General features: G+C 40.1%; 1 protein-coding gene across 2 annotated transcripts in view; it reads left to right on the top strand.

Annotated features, from left to right (window-relative positions):
* The window catches only part of LOC109404843 (proton-coupled amino acid transporter-like protein pathetic), a 157,096-nt gene extending 139,662 nt beyond the window's left edge, over positions 1-17,434 (top strand). For both annotated transcript variants that reach the window (XM_029859390.2, XM_029859392.2), the window contains exons 2-5: positions 8,646-9,292; positions 9,362-9,727; positions 9,790-9,946; positions 15,837-17,434. In XM_029859390.2, the coding sequence (XP_029715250.2) occupies positions 8,709-9,292; positions 9,362-9,727; positions 9,790-9,946; positions 15,837-16,097 (1,368 nt within the window). In that variant the 5' untranslated portion in view covers positions 8,646-8,708 and the 3' untranslated portion in view covers positions 16,098-17,434. The remainder of the gene's footprint in view (positions 1-8,645; positions 9,293-9,361; positions 9,728-9,789; positions 9,947-15,836) is intronic.
* Positions 17,435-18,158: the final 724 nt, after the last annotated feature.

Genomic DNA, 18,158 nt, shown 5'->3' on the forward strand with positions numbered 1-18,158 from the left:
AAATACGTATCTGTCATAGGATGCAAACACATAGTTGTAATTGAAAGGAACAGTATTTAACTCAATTTTCTTTCAGCCACTATGTGCTTCCATCGCGGTTTAAGAAATATGAAAATGTGCCTTATATGTACGAATGAATAGAATAATGCCTACTTATTAAACTCCGCCAGAAGACCATGTGCGACCCAGTTTAGACATATTAGTAGAGTGTTTCAGACAAACAAACTACACACCTACAATGATCTTACCAGAACTAGCATATTTTCACACCTCCAAACGAAATTTGCCAATAAGCTAAAATTAAATTAAAATAAAAAGAAGAAAAAAAAAACACCCCCAAGCCATCACAACGTCACCCACACCCATCAATCGGCGTCCGATTGGTGCGTAATTGCCCGTGAATAATGTGGTCAGCAGGACAAAAATAATAAACAATTCACAGCCGCAGCCTGAGCCGCAGCTGAGAACAGGTCTCGACCAGAGAAAACTGAATTAACTCCGAAGAAAACCCGACCAAAAACAGTGTCGAGTTGGCGAAAAAATCGGCCAAAAATAGCAAGTTCACATCGCAATGACGTGGTGGCTTTATAACGCCATCCTTCGTCACCACCACCACCCAAGTTGCCACCAGCCCACGTGTTTCGCATGGGAGGGGGTGGAACAATTTGCAGCAAAATAAAAACTACGCATGGGCTGCGACAAACAGATGTGCTTCTGTGAAAGAGTTGGAACAATGTCGTAAATGTACAATTCGATCATCTATTTTAAAACTGAACAGTTGGAATGGATTGAGATGAAAAACAGCAGCAATTAAGAGAGAAACCGTTGGAAATGGTATCCTTGGCTGCGGTCATCGCAGGAGTTTGTTGGACGCTGCAGAATGCGTTATTCGCATTCCTGGGATGGAGCTGTTCACTTGAAAAGCCGAAGTCATAAATACGACGCATTGCAAGGTTTTCAGCACCATTTTTAGTTAAGGTACCCCGGGGCAAGTGGGACCTAAAAATATGCTAGTTTGGTTTTGTCAAGCCAAAAAATTCTAAACATAAATAGTTTTATAATTCCAATGGTTCTAAAAGACATTGTTGGTATATTTCTTTTTAGTAATGGGCATTAAAATTGTTTCAAAATTTTTAAATTCTGTATATTATGCATATTATGAAAAGTGGAACAGATCTTCATTTACACCGTATCACGGGGCAAGTGGGACCTATTCGGATTTTTTTGTAATAATGGCTTAATATAATTGCTGCATATATGTAAGGTAGCATAAATTATAAATATTTCATGCAAATAACTATGTTTAGCGATTTATGTTGGAAAAGTTTTGTGGTATCGTGCATAAATTACGTAACACATATAATAACGAATCACTGAGAAAAAAAATGATTTAACTCGAGCAGCTCGTGCAAAAAAAAAAATGATTTTATTCATATAAAAAGCCCTTTAAGGTTAAATGCCGAAAGATTTTCAAACTTACTTTTCATATTACGTAGTTGATGAGTCTCGCTAAAAGGTTTTTCAACACTTACAGATGTTATGTTTTCCCTTACACAATATTACGATCATTAAATGAAGCTTTTTTAATCGTAAACTCCGTTTAAGTCGTTTTCCAATTTTTTGATACTTTATGGCCGGTTCCTCAACATTTAGAAAAACTCATTATGCAGCGAAAAATGAAAAAATAATAGAATTTGCTTGAACTAAAATATGAAAAAATAGATAATTTCGAGAAAAAATATGTTTTATCAAAGACTTTACCATTTAAAACAATAGCTTCATCATCAGAATAGAAGAAACTAAGTATAATTCAACGATTGATTACTTAAGGCGCTGATTTTTGTGAATTTCGACTTAGGCTGAAGAAAGCGAGATCAAACTATGAAATTGTGTTTGTTTACTCTCATAGGTCTCACTTGCCCCAGATGCTGAAATGCACTGGTGTAAGTGAAAGCAGTTAACAAAAGGTAATAAATGAAAATAAGTTACAGCTTTTTTGCTTAAAATAATTTGCAAGCACTCCAAATATTATCCTGAAACTAAAAAAGTTTTACTTTATTTGTTATTCTATTTTTAAATGACGAATGTAGTAGAGTACGTTAATCTCACTTAGTGAATTGGAAATTACATATGAACAACAATAACATATATGGTCTCTTTATGGTGAGAACAATAACAATTTTTGAATTCAAAGTATCCGTTGGTGTGATACCTATGTTTTCTATGAAGAATGTTTGCCTTAAAAATAAAAAAAATAAAAATATAGCTGTAGGTCTCACTTGCCCCGGGGTACCTTATTCGAATCGTCACAACCATAATCCTAAGGGTGAGGTAAAATTTTCTTTGCTGGAGGAAGGAAAACATTATACATATATAGCAAATATCATCAACCACACGCTTACTGAACCGATGAAGCCGATGCGTGCGTATTGAGAAGATGTGCGTGGGGGTCCTAATATGTTTACTATGAGAATGCGGATCATGCGTCCATGACCATGCGTCTCCATCACATCAAAATGCCGTTTTTTTTTTTAAATATACATGTAGGGTGTGGGACCATTTGGGCAGGAGGACCTATTTTGGGCACTTGCTGCTATAACTTAGTCAAATTCAAACCAATTGATATGAAATTTTGTACATGGCTAGATACTGTGCGTATCTTACCGTAATCCAAAAATTAAGTCAATTGGCTGAAAATTGACTGAGCTACAGCAGCAAGTGCCCAAAATAGGTGCTCCTGCCCAAATGGTCCAAGACCCTACTGCCACTGCCATGTGATACTGGGTGAACGTCAGTTAGTTGCTTCAGACATTCCTTCAGAAGTTTCCTCTGAATTCCTCCATAAAATCCTTCTGATTTTCCTACGAAAGTTTCTTCTCAGCTTCCTCCTATAATTCATTCTAAGATGCCTTCAGGAGCTTCATCTAAAATTCCTCCAGGAGTGCCTTCAGATATTGATCTAAGAGTTATTTTTGAGATTTCTCCAGAGGTTCCTTCGAGGGACCCCCAGGAGTTACTGCTGAAATTACTCCAGCAGTTTCTTCTGGTGTTCCTCCAGGAATTTAATCTGTTAATCCACAAGAAGTTTCTTCTTGTATTCATCAAGAAGTTCCTTAGGATTTCCTTTTTTTGAGAATTCTTCCATCAGTTACTTCTGGTAATGCTTCTGGTAATGCTGCAAGTGACGAGGCTGGGATCAAACCTATGACCATCCACTTATGAAGTGAGCGTGTAACCACTATCCCGACTAGAAGATTCTAACAAAAATATAACAAAATTATAACAAACCATGATATGTATAACTCATTGTGATATAATCATGTTAAACATCTTTGGTGTTGAAAAATATTATAACTCAATTGTATCATATTATGTTATAAATGTTGCTCAATAACTCATTGTGAAATAATTAAGTTTTGATTACTTGACATTCAGAACATCATTTTACACAATTGTATCAAAACATGATATAAACTAGTTTTCTTGAAGCTAAAATTCATATCATATTGTGTTATAATTTTGATCTGATTATAACAAAATCGGTTATTATTTTGATTAGACCGGTGTAGTTTTTGTTACAATTTTAGTTATTTTAACATCATCCTGCATATAGTTTATAACATGATAAGTTATAGAAAAATTTCATAACATCATAACACAATGTGTTATAAACTTGATATGTTTTTCTAGTCGGGATGCCACGAGCCACGGCCTGGAGCATATTTGAGTAGGTTACTAAAGCCACAAAATCTCACTTTAGTTAAGTTTTTCACCAATTTTTCGTCTCATACAAAATGTATGAAGTTTTCAAATCGATCCAATTTTCTCCGATTTTGTTTTTAATTATTCTAATCATCTCAACAAATCCTAATAATGTTCTGAAAAGCTTGAAATATCAAGAAATTTTTGATATGCTCAAAATCGAAAAAAAAAACTAGTCACTTACACCCATTTGCATCTGGGCCCCTCATTTGTCGAAATGCTACAAGAAGTTTTCAAAAATACTTCACTAAGCTCTTCATCGATAATAACCATGTACATTATTTCGTATCTAGATCGAAAACTTCGCATCTAGTTTTAAATCATTACAAAGTTTATTTAGTTTGAGTGTCCTACACAGATAAAAATTCTGAAAACAACACTTGACGTCAATATTGGAACGTTCAAATTTCCATTTCATTTAATTCGATTTTACATAAAAGAATCCCTTGCACGCAAATTTTAAGCAAGCGCCATACTGCAGACCAGGCTTGATAATCCTCCTCTAAATCAAAAGAGTTTTGCAACACGCTCTGGAGCGGTGTTTTGCTTTTGCCTCGTCGCGAGGGAGCGAACGAACCCCAAACAGAGAGGCAATAAAATCTGAGCGAGGAAGAGGGGAACGAAAAAAGAGTCGATGATTATTTCGTGTTTTTGAGTGCGATTTTTGCCTCGAGAGTCTTTCTTTGTATGGAAGTGGAACTCGCGAGAGCTTTTTGAGTGTGAGTGGACGTGAGAAACACAACAAGCTATTATGAGTGTTGGACGAACTCCTCGCTGCGCGGCAAGCTCGCGCTCGGTGCTGTTGAGGATTTGCGTTGTGATTTCTGAGTTTTATTTTCACTCCTCAGAAAATCGCCAAAATCGCTTCTTCATTTTCTCACGAGGGAGTTTCTATCAAGCCTGCTGCAGACATCCTGGAATGGTGTTGAAAGCGATGGGGTCATTTTGTTTCAGCGATCTCGATGTAACAATTTTGAATTGTGTAGGTTCGTGGAGCCTCGTAGCCGTGCGGTTAGGGTCACCAAGCTTCTAATCGCACCATGCTGAGGGGTGAGGGTTCGATTCCCGCTCCGGGCGATGAAACTTTTCGTGAGAATAGTTTCTTCTCCGTATCCACTGGTGCGTGCTCCGTTTGTCCTTTTTCTAGTGTTAAGTTTCATATTCAGTCTGTGCAGCCTTTGGCTGAAGACGGTGTCCGCGTCTTTTAAGGTTCTTTGCGTAAAAATTCTGCACGTAATGAAATTCCGCAAGATTCTGTATGAGAGACTTCAACAGTTCATCTTTTTTTTTCTAAAGAAATTCCCTTATCAATTTCGTAAACTATACTACAAACAACTGCATCAAACTCTTCAAGAATACTTTCATGAATGTATCCAAGGAGCACTTCACGTGTTTCTTCAGTATACTTCCAGAAAGCTCGAGTAAGAATACTTCCAGAAAATCTTGACCAATGCAACAATATATTCGATACATTTTATACTTAATATCTCAATTTTTAGGTTTCCTTGATTGTCTTAAGTAATTCCTTTTGCAATCTGCCAAAACTTTCTCCCTCAGAGTTCTGAAATATATTTTTCCTATGCTCCGGATGTAAGATCTTCAAAAATTCAACAAATTATACATTTAAAAAAACTCATAAGTGCCGGGAATATGTCCACGGATTTCTTCAAATATTGGTTAACTTTATCAAACTTACTATACTATCCGGAAAACAATCTTTCGGAATATTTAATGATTTTCTAGATATTTGGTTTTGGAAAAGCATAAATTTCACTGGATATTATACCAAAAACCCCATCTGAACGTAACTAAAAATGGTTTCATACATCTCTACCTGCATATAAGGGGCTGTCCATAAACCACGTTGTCATTTTTTTGGGGCTTCTGCACCCCCCCCCCCTCGCGTGGTCATTAGTCCATACAAAATTTTTTATTCGTCCATTCAAAATGGTCATTGGCCGAACCCCCCCCCCCCCCCCTCATGACCACGTGGTTTATGGACAGCCCCTAAGAGTTCCTAGAGTTCCTACTATATTTGGAGTACTCCAGAAATTATTTTGAAATACAGTTCGAAATGTTGTTGATCCAAAAAGTAAAAAATCCTCTTATTGTCACCGGAATTCCATAAAAAATGAGATTTTTTTCAGGTTTTGACTGGAAATAGGAATCATGAAGTGTATTTGTTCATGCCTTTCATACCTTATTTGTTTTTTTTTCTTTATTTTTTAGTTTAACTTATGCAATATAAATGTATTCAAATTTTGTCTGTAGTATCCACAAGAACTTCTGTGTCTCTTAAAGACCTAATAAAAAGTACTTGTTTAACTCTAGATACTTGTAAACATTATTTCAAATCACATCACTTTAACAAAAGCGAAAAATAAAAATTAGGATTTAAAAAAAACTTGTAAGAACGAGCAAGTTTCCTGTAGTTGTAGAATGCATTGAAGTGATAGAGTTGTGGAAATACATTGCACTATCGCATTCTAACGGGACAAAACTAATTACTTTGAAATGAAGCATTTCCAGTGCATTTTTCGACAAAGTTTTTTTTATAAGAATCAGTGGCATTAATTTTCAAGAAAAGAATTTAGTAGTTCGCAATTTATCTGCATGGGTGAAACCACCATCTGACTTTTTGGAATGGCTGAATCTCAAAAGGCTGAATGCACAAAAGGCTGAATACGGAAGGATGAAATTAAGAAACTGTAACAGAAGGCTGAAATTACAAAAGGCTGAAAATTGAAAAGGCTGAAAATACGTAAATGCATAAATAAGTTGTAGCGCTTCTTCCTTTTCTTGGCGTTACGCCCCAACTGAGATTAAACCTGCTTCTCAGCTTCGTTATATCGTGTAACAGGCACGACGATATTCAGTGCCCAAAGAAGTGAAGGAAGTTTATATAATGAAAAGTTTCTGGCCCGATCGCGAATTGAAACCGTCACCCTCAGCATGGTCTTCTGATTACCCGCGGGCTTACCGCATCGGCTATATGGGCCTTAGTCGAATTTTTCCTTCTTCAAACACGAGCTGTTCTTTCGAGTCGTGTTGTTTTGGAGCTTGTTTTAATTACAGCTGCTGACAGTATTATCAGAGATTTTCCTTTTTTTAACATATGCTGTTCTTTTCAGAAACACTGCCATAGTCGTAAAGCTTTCCGATTGAAAACATAGTAACGGAAGCATGTTCCCCCAAAATTACTTAGTTTGGCCAACCATGATCTAGGGAACGGTAGGTGCATCAAACGTCAAGCTCTAGCAAAACCAATGCGAGTGCCACTGCTGGGTAATCGACCAACAAACAAACTTTCAAATTAACCCTTAAACCGGTTGGTTTGAGGGGTTGGGGGGGGGGGTTAGGTGAATGAGAGTTTTTCGTCTGTTTGTTTGCGTTGTAATATGTAGTATTGGGGTGGTCTAAGCATTATTCTTTTCGGCTGGCGCCGTTCCCAACCTGTCGAATCACCATTTCAGCCTTATGTTATTCCAGCCCTTCGATACATTCAGCCTTTTGTAATTTCAGCCTTTCGTGATTCAGCCTTTTGTACGTAACCCGACTTTTTAGTTCTACGTGCTAGAGACTCGACAACATTGACAAAGTGGTCCATTTTGACAAAAAAAAAACAATCTTTCTTATTTATCAAATACTTCATCCACAGCCTACTGTTTTGAAGTTTCATATTTGGAAAAAATAAATTAAATAGTCAAAGATCAGTTTGTTAAGCTTGCTTTGGTATTTATCTAGAAACCGTGTGAAATGTAAATTTTTCCTGATGCAGATGCCACAAATAACTATCGTACAGTAGTTGGTGAAATATTAACATTAAAATTGAAGAAAAAAAAATAAAAACCAAAAAAAGATGTAATTTGCAAGTTGTGATATATCAACAAAGCGCAAAAAATCGCAGCCTGAAATTTCCAGCAAAAACAAAACAATACTAAACAAACATGCTACCAAAATTTTAGTGAGTTATTTTTTGATGATTTTGAGATACATATTTGATCTTTTGAACTAGTATTAGTAAAGGTGGTAAAAGCGTCTAACTTTTTACCATGACACTATAGAAAATTGGTTTCTTCTCGGAAGTTGTTTATTTTGACATCACATCAATAATGTGACAAACTCATAAAATGTGAATACTTCCTTCAGAAGAGAATTGAAGTGTGGGTCCCGAAATGAACTAGTCCCGGGTTAAAAATCTCGTTAAAAAGATAAAAAAATAAAAATAATAACCCGAATTTCTCGGATGGTGCGATATCTAAGTATTCCAAGGCGCATTTGACTATTTTATGACATCTTTTAATTTCTTAGGATTTAATCAAATTTAAAGAATAATTCGTAAACAAGCCAATCATGATATTTTTCTCCAAAGGCTTAAATTGTCTGTAGGTCAAGTGTAGCTTTTTTTTTTCAATATGACCCTACCCCAGACACATTTGCACTTTTCCAGCCAACAATCTACTTAGTTGATGTTTTACAATACAAATTGACATTGTATTCAATTACGGAATATTGCGTCCACCGCAATCTCTAGTGCGCCCTGAATCCCAACTACCCGAGAACTTCCCTAACGAATGCCGGCTTGTTAGCAGCTGCACCAATTGTAAATCCCATTCAACCGGATAATTGCATATTACAATACCCGACTAGCGTTTGTCGGCACCGACAAAACCAGTTACCGGCAGTTAATACGCTTCAGTTTTTGCTCGTTGCGAACGATATTCCACCGGCGGCGACGGCGTGAGTACTTACCACGTGGCGTCGTCCGACCGACGTGTCAATTTCGAACGAGGAAGGCATCTAACATGCTTGTTTACAGATTGTCACTAAAATTTAATTATCAGATTGACTAATAAGTGTTTCTTTTCTCTCTACTCTTACAGCCAATTCGACCGCAATGGACCGGTTCGAGCAAGTCCGAAGTCAACAACTACATCTTCGGCAACATGAAGGACAGCATGTCGGACGTGGCCGCTCAGACGGTCGCCGGGTCCACCCTGCCCCTGGTTGGGATGCCCCGCGAGGACGAGGAAGCCGGATCGTACAACCCGTTCGAGCACCGGAAGTTGACGCATCCGACCTCGGACGTGGACACGCTGGTGCACCTGCTGAAGGGGTCCCTAGGGTCGGGTATCCTGGCGATGCCGCTGGCCTTCCTGCACGCCGGTCTATGGTTTGGGCTGGGAGCAACGCTTGCTATCGGTGCCATCTGTACCTACTGTATTCACATTCTAGTTAAGTGCTCGCACATCCTCTGCCGGAGGGCGCAGATCCCTTCGTTGGGCTTTGCCGATGTGGCGGAAACGGCTTTCCTGGCTGGACCGGACGGACTCAAGAAGTATTCGCGACTAGCTCGATTCATCATCAACCTGTTCCTGGTGTTGGATCTGATGGGATGCTGTTGCATTTATATTGTGTTCGTGGCCACCAACGTCAAACAGGTGGTAGACTACTACACTCACAGCCATTACGATGTTCGGTATTACATTTTGCTGTCCCTGATTCCTCTGATTTTGATCAACTTGATCAGGTAAGTTTCCCCCAAACGATCCTGGCTACGCAGCGATTCTAACCCTTCCCTGAACCCCTCCCCCCGCAGGAAACTGAAATACCTGACACCATTCTCGATGATCGCAAACATTCTGATCGGAGCGGGCGTTGGCATTACGCTGTACTACATTATGACCGATCTGCCGGAATTCTCCGAGCGCAAGGGTATTGCCGATGTGCACCACATGCCCATGTTCTTCGGTACCGTCATTTTCGCCCTGGAGGGCATCGGTGTAGTGATGTCCCTGGAGAACAACATGAAAACTCCGCAAAACTTCATCGGCTGCCCCGGAGTGCTCAACATCGGCATGTCGGTGGTCGTGGTGCTGTACGCTCTGGTCGGATTCCTCGGATATCTCAAATACGGCGAGGACACCAAGGGCAGTGTGACGTTGAATTTGCCGGTGGAGGACATGTAAGCAGATTGACAGAAAATTCTGGAAAAACGATAGTTAATGCTTGATTTCTGTTTTACAGTTTGGCTCAGTTGGTAAAAATTATGATTGCCGTTGCGATTTTCCTGACCTACTCGCTACAGTTCTACGTTCCAATGGAGATCATCTGGAAGAATGTGCAGCACAACTTTAACGAACATAAGAACGCCGCTGAATATGGCATCCGCATTGGGCTTGTGGTGAGTAGTCTTAGATATTTACTAAAATAAAATGAAACAAAGTTGTATGAATTTTGTTATGAACGATGCTCTGAAAAAAAAACGGGTACAACAAAACTTCATGTATGACCTTCTTTAACCTTCTTTAACTTGACTCTCTGAAATTTGACCACCTCAAATATAGTTATTTATGTAACGAGTTGCAAAATGATGATTTTTACAGCACGAATCGTACATTTATCCAACGAGGCTTGCCGAGTTGGATAAATATGACGAGTGCTGTAAAAATCGAGTTTTGCAACGAGTTGCATACAACATTTTTTGCAAAGACAAAAAAACGGTAGAATCTATTTAATTCAAACAGTACCATCCTGCTTCCCCATGGCTGAATGAGAGCGCCCACCTGTTCCATCCTACGATATTTGAATCAAGCAAGCCGTGCTATAACCGTCACAATCGTCACAATATTTCAAGCTCTTACCTTGGAAACTCTGGTTTCCAATCAAACAATCGCATTATGATTCATAATGCAACCCAAATGAGTTGCATTATGAACCATAATGCAACTGTTTGATTTAGTGAAGAAAAGTAGGCCGTTACGATACCAAAAAGGCAAGTATAAAAATAGATATTATAGGACGGAGTAGCAAAAAAACTCTTTTCGCAGAGAAGTCAAAAGATAAACTAACTTCGGAGGAACCAAACATTAGGGTTACTTCTTCAGTGTAAATCCTGTCGACGATGACTTGGATGTTTCGCTAGGTAGTCAGTCGAGGCGAAACTGACCCTATTTCCAGTAGATAACTCGTGCACCTTCATAAAATCCACTAGATTGTAGAGTGGATGCCAGTGTATGGGTTGATCTGCTCGACCTGGTCGACATTTACTTCTACATAATGATTTGCAACATGTGAAACTTGATGTTGAGGAAATTATTTCCACGTTCTCTTCAAAACTTGGAGCGGTCCAAGCTAGGACAGAACCTTACTTCCGATGTTGCGTTAGAGCATATTGAAGTTCTTGCACTAAGACGATTTCATCCACCAGTTTCGATTGCAATAGTCAACCCTCTGGCTGCCGTGTCTGGTTCAAAAACTAATCACTTCCGTCAGTGAAATCCGAAAAATCCGAAGAACTGTGTAAAAGATCACAAGTCTTGTGAAACAAGTTATACCTACTGATTGCACTCCGTTTCTTCCAGGCGGCGCTTTTTCTCCCGAAAGAGGTGGGTCTGCTGTTTCCGCTTCTGTATATAACGTTCCACGTTCTGTCGAGTCCCTTGCTGCAGCATTACCACCCTCGCTGCGTTCTTCTCCTCTAAAACCGTTCTGCACTCTTCGTCGAACCATTCGTTTCGTCGATTCCGTTCCACGTACCCGATGGTGCTCTCGGCAGCGTCGTTGATGGCTGCTTTCACTGTACTCCAACAGTCCTCTAGAGGGGCCTCATCGAGCTCGCCCTCGTCTGGCAACGCGGCCTCGAGATTCTGCGCGTATGCTGAGGCGCGACATCCGGTTGTTTCAGTCGCTCTTAGATTGTACTGTGGCGGTCGCCGGTACCGTACATTGTTGATGACGGAGAGTTTTGGGCGCAGTTTGACCATCACCAGATAGTGGTCGGAGTCGATGTTGGCGCCACGATAGGTCCTGACGTCGATAATGTCGGAGAAGTGCCGTCCGTCAATCAGAACGTGGTCGATTTGAGATTCCGTCTGCTGTGGTGATCTCCAGGTGTAACGATAAGGGAGACTGTGTTGGAAAAAGGTGCTACGTATGGCCAAATTCTTGTAGTAATTCTTTATGAATATGAAACTTGTTTTCTACCCTAGAGGGTGTTCTAGGTCTTTCAAACTGTCCTTCAGCTCAATCCTATAAATCCACAGTTTCTTTCGCATTAACCATCCTTTAGCATTTGGGTAATTTTTGACCAAACCGTACACTACGCCAGTGAGCTGCTGCTAACGTGATGCAAAAAGAAGGTTAAATAATATCATTGCAGATATTTAACAACTATTTCACTACTATTTCAGAATATCCTAGGTCAACCAGATGAGTTGAGACTTGCAGGTCAACACTTGCGTGGCATTTGCCATTTCTGCTACACCTAGTAATTTTAAATAGTCTGCCATGTAGAACATTGTTGAATATTGTAATTGGGATGTTCTGGTTCTCTGAATCGTCAAGATCATTTGTTCCCTGGTGGTGAATATTTGATTCTACAGCATGATTGTTTGTTACAATGTTCATTGTTTTTTTTTGTGGGCTTTAATTTTAACAATTTATCAATATATCCTGAATACATAGAGCAAATCAATGAGTTGGTACTGAAGTATGTAATATATTCTGAACTCCAGGATATTTTGGGTAACCTGAAACATCTTAAATGAGCTAATAAGGTTTCCTTAACTCCTAGAAGATTCATTTAAAATGAGAAAACTGATGTATATATGTTTATCGTAACTTAAAATGGTGAAAACGTAATAAATCTTCTCAAATATTTAATCCAAGCATACACGCAATGAGTACCTCTAACTCCTAGGTTATTCTTTTCGTTTTCCCGTGTAGCTTTCGTAACAACCCGATTCAAGTGTGATGAGGGTGACGTCCGCTGCCATGCCACTGAAACACGATCATCGAAAGATCGAAAGCTTGAACACTTACGGACTATCTGGGGCCCTACCGTGATCCATGTGTGCTGACTTATTTGGAACATATCCAGTAGAAAGGCATGGGAGGTAGAGGTGAAGCACTGCTGGTCCAGGCACTGCAAGGCAATCGCAAGTACACTCGCATTGAGATTTGTGGTTTGGAATATTTCAATATTATTGTAATTTATTCGATTTATAAACCATGTCGCCCACTAAACACCTATTATAATTTTTCAGAACTTTCAAATTTGTTTTCTATTTAATACAGTTGATTCTTGTATTACTATTGTATCCTGATTTGACACAAAAATCAGTATCATTGGATATAAGAAAATGAGAAATCACTGAGGATATAGATGGTAGAACTTTAATATGGGAGCTCCGATTGTATAAAATTAGGACAAACAACTACGCTTGGAAAGATTGAAACTGAAAGATTGAAACTTTCAAGAATGATTGAGATTTCATAAAAACTTAAGGACAAGGTATTTGGAGCCCATAGCTCAAATTTTCTAGAGCACCGTTTTTTAGAATCGTTTAACGAGTTTGGATGAAAATGCATCAGGATGTTCACAATCACTGAACAATCAGCTTGACAAGGCCATACCTCGCTCGTCGCACAGCGCGAACGCGGTGCAGTTTCAGCTACTTGAAAAATATGGTAGGGAGTGACGTAGCTAAGAGATTATTTGTCACTCCATGGGCCTTCTTCTTTTCAGGGATGGTACACACTGCTTCCGGTCTAATGAGCCTTGGCTTAAGCGGTGTTGAGCGGTCTCTGAAATGAAAAGCAACACGATTAGGCCTACCTGAATCAACCTACGTAGGGCGTTCCGTATTCTCCGTTGCGGAAGTGGGAAGGGAAAGTAGGGATGGGATGACATTAAATTCTCGAGAGGCCAGCGACTCATCGATGCCATCGTAAATAGCACGGGGTTAGATTTTTGGATAAGGACATCAAGGTATAGTGCAGCATACCTCCATTAAGTAATCCTAATGAGCAGCAAACAAACGGGAACAATTCACTGGGCCGCCACTTGATCAATGAGGTCGAGATTTTATCTAGACAAAGTGCCGACTTAATCCAATAACTAATCTCTTGGTTTGCAATCGACTGGGGTACCTACAGGCTATCAAATGAGTGGAAATGTATCGAACACGGATTTGTCAGCACTGAGGAAAATTAGCACTACGTGTCCAGTTCACTGAAATGTACCGGTCTCTGCCTCTGCCTCTACCCGAACGCATGTACTTCGTCATGGTCTATTTTTTTCTTGTAAACCGTGAGGGAATAATCTGCTCAACAGAAAGTCCTGGTAGTGTGGAGTTAAGGACCGTCTTCTGCAACAAAAGTGAAACAAGGACTACTCTTTCCTCGACACACTAAACAACATTCCCGTGGTCGCCAAATCCTTGGTCTCTCCGGAACCGCCATAAAGGCATTGCTTCAGAGAGGGGCAAGTGCACATCACACCCTCAAGGTGAACTACGTAGCCTGCAACAACAAACATCGATGACTCACTTTGGATAGTACACCAAGGTATCATGTTGGCGCTTATACAGTTTCCCGAGTTGCCCTTTGTTTTCGGAAGACGGGTAGGGTCAACCACTACGCCTGCGCCCTATTGTTCTGCAGTCATCAAGAATTTCACTGCGCCGTATAAGATAATACCAGAAGGAGTTGCTGACAGTGGGACCTCCACCTGCCTCGGCCCTTACTAGAGACCCCTTTCCAACCCAGCAAATCGACGCTAGGACAACAACGCTACCAGTATGTTCTCCTCGCGGCCACTTAAATGCTGTAAGGGTCGATTTCGACCGCAGGACACCGGTATGACCTACGCAGCCGACTCCGAAGCCTTGGATCACCTCTCATATTGCGTCTGAACTAGCCATTCTCCGAGTCCACGCGCCACCTCCTCTGTAGCTCCAAGACGATGTGGGTGATAGCAGTTGAAACGGAATTCTAGCCAAACTCATTATTACACATCTTCTGGACAAGATTGTCCGGAGTTGTGTCCTTTCTACATGTGGCAAGCTTGCGGTCACGCATTGTGCGAAAACGCGGGAACGTGAACAACACGCTTTTCCTTTAAACCAGCACAAATTGGACATTCGGGAGAACCCGCATGACCGAGACGTTGTAGATATTGTCAGAAGCAACCATGGCCCGATAGGACCTGGGTCAGGTAGAATGTCACTTCCCCATGGCGCCTGTTTTGTCGTGGTCTTGTTCTAATTTATCGTTAAGCTGACTCCCTCTTCACAGTAGTATAAGCTTGGAATAATAGTGCAATTTCTAGTTCTCATTCGAAGTTCTCACGTTTCAAGATCCGACTTTCCAATCGTTGTCTTCAATTTGTTGCCGAGACTTTTGCCGTTGAACCAATCCGTTTGCTCTACTTTTTCTTTAGCAGCATCCATTTATTACGCAACGCTAAAATCGTGCATTTTCTGACCCCCTTCCACCCTCCGTAACGCTTTTTTTGTATGGAATTCCTATTTTTTTGTATGGGCCGAAACGCTTGGTCGTACTCCCTTCCCCTCCCCCTAGAGCGTTACGTAATTTGTGGCTTGCGCCTTCTTTGTGATTGAAGATTGCCGGAAGGCTTCCTTACCGGGACCATTCTGCGTATATCGCGATGAAGGGGTTGGTTCCTTAGGAATAACTACGCGATACAGATACAGGATGCCAGAACAGACGCTGCACCTCCTTGGTGAGCAAATGGTCAGGACGTACCTCCTCAATCGAGTTGAATCCTGAGGGACAACAGTGCCCATCAGGCTGCTTTACCAACTTAAACCACAATGCTAAGCTGGCGATCTTTGACATCGACTGACCCGTGGAAGCATGAGGTAGGGGAGTTTGCTCTTCCTATCCATGCCTCTGCCTTTTTCCACAAGCGGATTATCAATCATCCGATCGTTGGTATTAGTGTTAGTGGATATAGGGTGACAATGGGTATTATCGGCAGGTTTGTTCTCTTCGTCATGGGGGGTTTTTGTCAGCAAAATTGCCTGAAACTTTGCCATATAATTCAGCTTAGTTGGGAAGGATTTGAGACCAACTCTGAGTTCAATAGGTTTCAAAAAACCCCCAAAGACGAAGAGAACAAAACGGCCGAGAATAGGTAATTTCCCCTATCTAGATGTAAATATCATCAACTTTGATTTAAAGTTAATTCAGTGCATCGTTCATACAATTGAAAAAAAAAAATTCACCTCTTCAAACCAATTTTCACCCTCATTTTTCTTCCATTTCAGGCCATCACCGTGTTCATAGCGGCCGCCCTGCCCAACATTGGCCCCTTCGTGACGCTGATCGGAGCCGTTTGCCTCAGCACCCTCGGCATGATGTTCCCGGCCGTGATCGAACTGGTCACCTTCTACGAGAAACCCGGCTACGGACGCTTCAACTGGATCCTGTGGAAAAACATCTTCCTGATCCTGTTCGGGGTGGTTGGCTTCATCACCGGTACGTACGTCAGTATCGAGGAGTTCTCGCAGCATCTGGAGGAAGTATAAAAGAAGACTCAGCCCACTCAGCAGCAGGGCATATTGGGTTCACTTCCAGACCTCGGTGCGAGGGTATGGAAGTGCGCGCAGTATAAGATCGGAAGTGCACGTGGTGGTGTCCCGAATCTCCTCCTATTCTTCCTGGCGCCGAGGCGCCCTGGGAAACAGAACCCACGCGAAACTGGTTCTCGTGAGCAACGTGAGCGACGCGGACTCCTTCTCTCCTCCACACCGCTCTGAAGCCAGTTTCGTCACCTGGAACATTCGGGGGTATCAAATGCACGTGTCACTTCTACCCAGTTAGCTTCCTTTATGGGAAGCTCTAATTTATTTGTTACGTTGAAAGTTGTATTCAAAAACTGTTAGACTAAAGTTAGCTGAAGTTGAAAAAGTTGTTTCGAATCAGATTCGGTATTAGTTTTTAATCTCTCACCAAAACATTTTAAGCAACAAATCACCCATAGAACAGAATATCATTAGTCTTAATGGTAATCCCTTACAACATTTTAGGTTTTATTGAGGTTATCTTGACCAAACATAAATCCTGAAATGTCTGTCGGAAATGATGGTAGCTGAGTTTTTAGATGTAGAACCGAAACAATTGTGATTTTGAACCTATCTCTAATATTTTATTACCATATAAGGCCAAACTGAGTTTCATTATTATTTATAACCGAGCAAAGCTAGTGAAAACTGCAACAATAGACAAAAAAAACAAAGTCACCGAAAGATTTCTCGAAACTTTGAAAGACGTTAAATTAAAACAGCTCAAAACTGTTCAAAACAAACAAACAAGACTACCATATCGACCTTACCAGAGAATTTTAGCAGAATCAAAATCATCCACATCCTTGTACCAGAAATTTAGGACTTATAAACTTTGAAGCCAACGTCTTCCAAACGCCACCCAAAGCCAGTTGCTTTGAGTAACAACAAGAATGAATTTGACACTAAAACAAGTAAAGAAAAAAGCTTTAAAATTTTAAACCAGATGCTGAACTCATGAACTGTAATGTTCCTAGTATTTTATACAGATGCTTTTAAACGTATAAATGGTCTGTGAACATTAGGTTCTCGGGGGCTACCGGGATGGGATCTCCACTTGAGGGCTGTTCAACACAAAAGTAACCAAAACGCTAACAAAAAAGAGATGTAGAACATTCAAAATTAGCAACAACCAGGTACATATAATCAAGCTTGGCAAAATTTGGAACGATCGTTTTAGTTGATTAGTTATATAGAACAGATTTAGTAAGATAAGGTACGATTACAGTTACGATGTCCGACACACATGTCGGAACACAATACTTGAAAAACTGATTGATCTTAATAAAATATTGATTCAACTGGGCTGTGTTTCGGGACTTTACTTCGATGACAACACAAATTTTGGCCTGATTATCCTCTTTTCCGCGTATTTTACGGCAACTTGAATGCTATATTAAATGTAATTTATTTAAATATGTATTTCGAAGACTTTCAACTTTAAAAGATTTACAGTTTCCAAATTAGAACTTCCAGTGGAACGTGCTTTCCCACCAGACGTAGCACTGAAATCATTAAACAAATATGGTACACCTACTTGAATTCCTATTGGATAGTAGCTTTTCCAGTTCTATCTATAGACTTTGGAAGTCGTATCCGTAATCTGGGCTGGGGGTAGTTGATCAGCGGGGTGAAGTTTATTTCTATGGGATCCACATCTTTCAACGGCTGAGGACTACAATTCTGTTTCATTGGAAGAACTTTTGATGTAAAACAGTTGTGTGAATATATTTGAAGTTTTAATGCCAATTATGTCAGATTTTACATAAAATATCTATTTTTTCTGATGTGCATAAACTCGATTAAAACATTATCTTTCACAAAATCGCCTCCCATCAACGCCTTGTATATCAGATGACTCAAAAAACACTTTTATTCATTCATGGTATGCTTATTGACCATAGTTTTGAGTTGAAATTGATGTTATCATGCATGTTTTATTTTAAAATAGCAGATTTTGCGAAAGTAAATCTATTTTTAAAGAAATTGCCTACCTTTAGGCGTTTTATGTGGGTCATTCTTTAC

Source organism: Aedes albopictus, chromosome 2 (assembly GCF_035046485.1).
Source record: "Aedes albopictus strain Foshan chromosome 2, AalbF5, whole genome shotgun sequence".
Taxonomy (NCBI): Eukaryota; Metazoa; Arthropoda; class Insecta; order Diptera; family Culicidae; genus Aedes; species Aedes albopictus.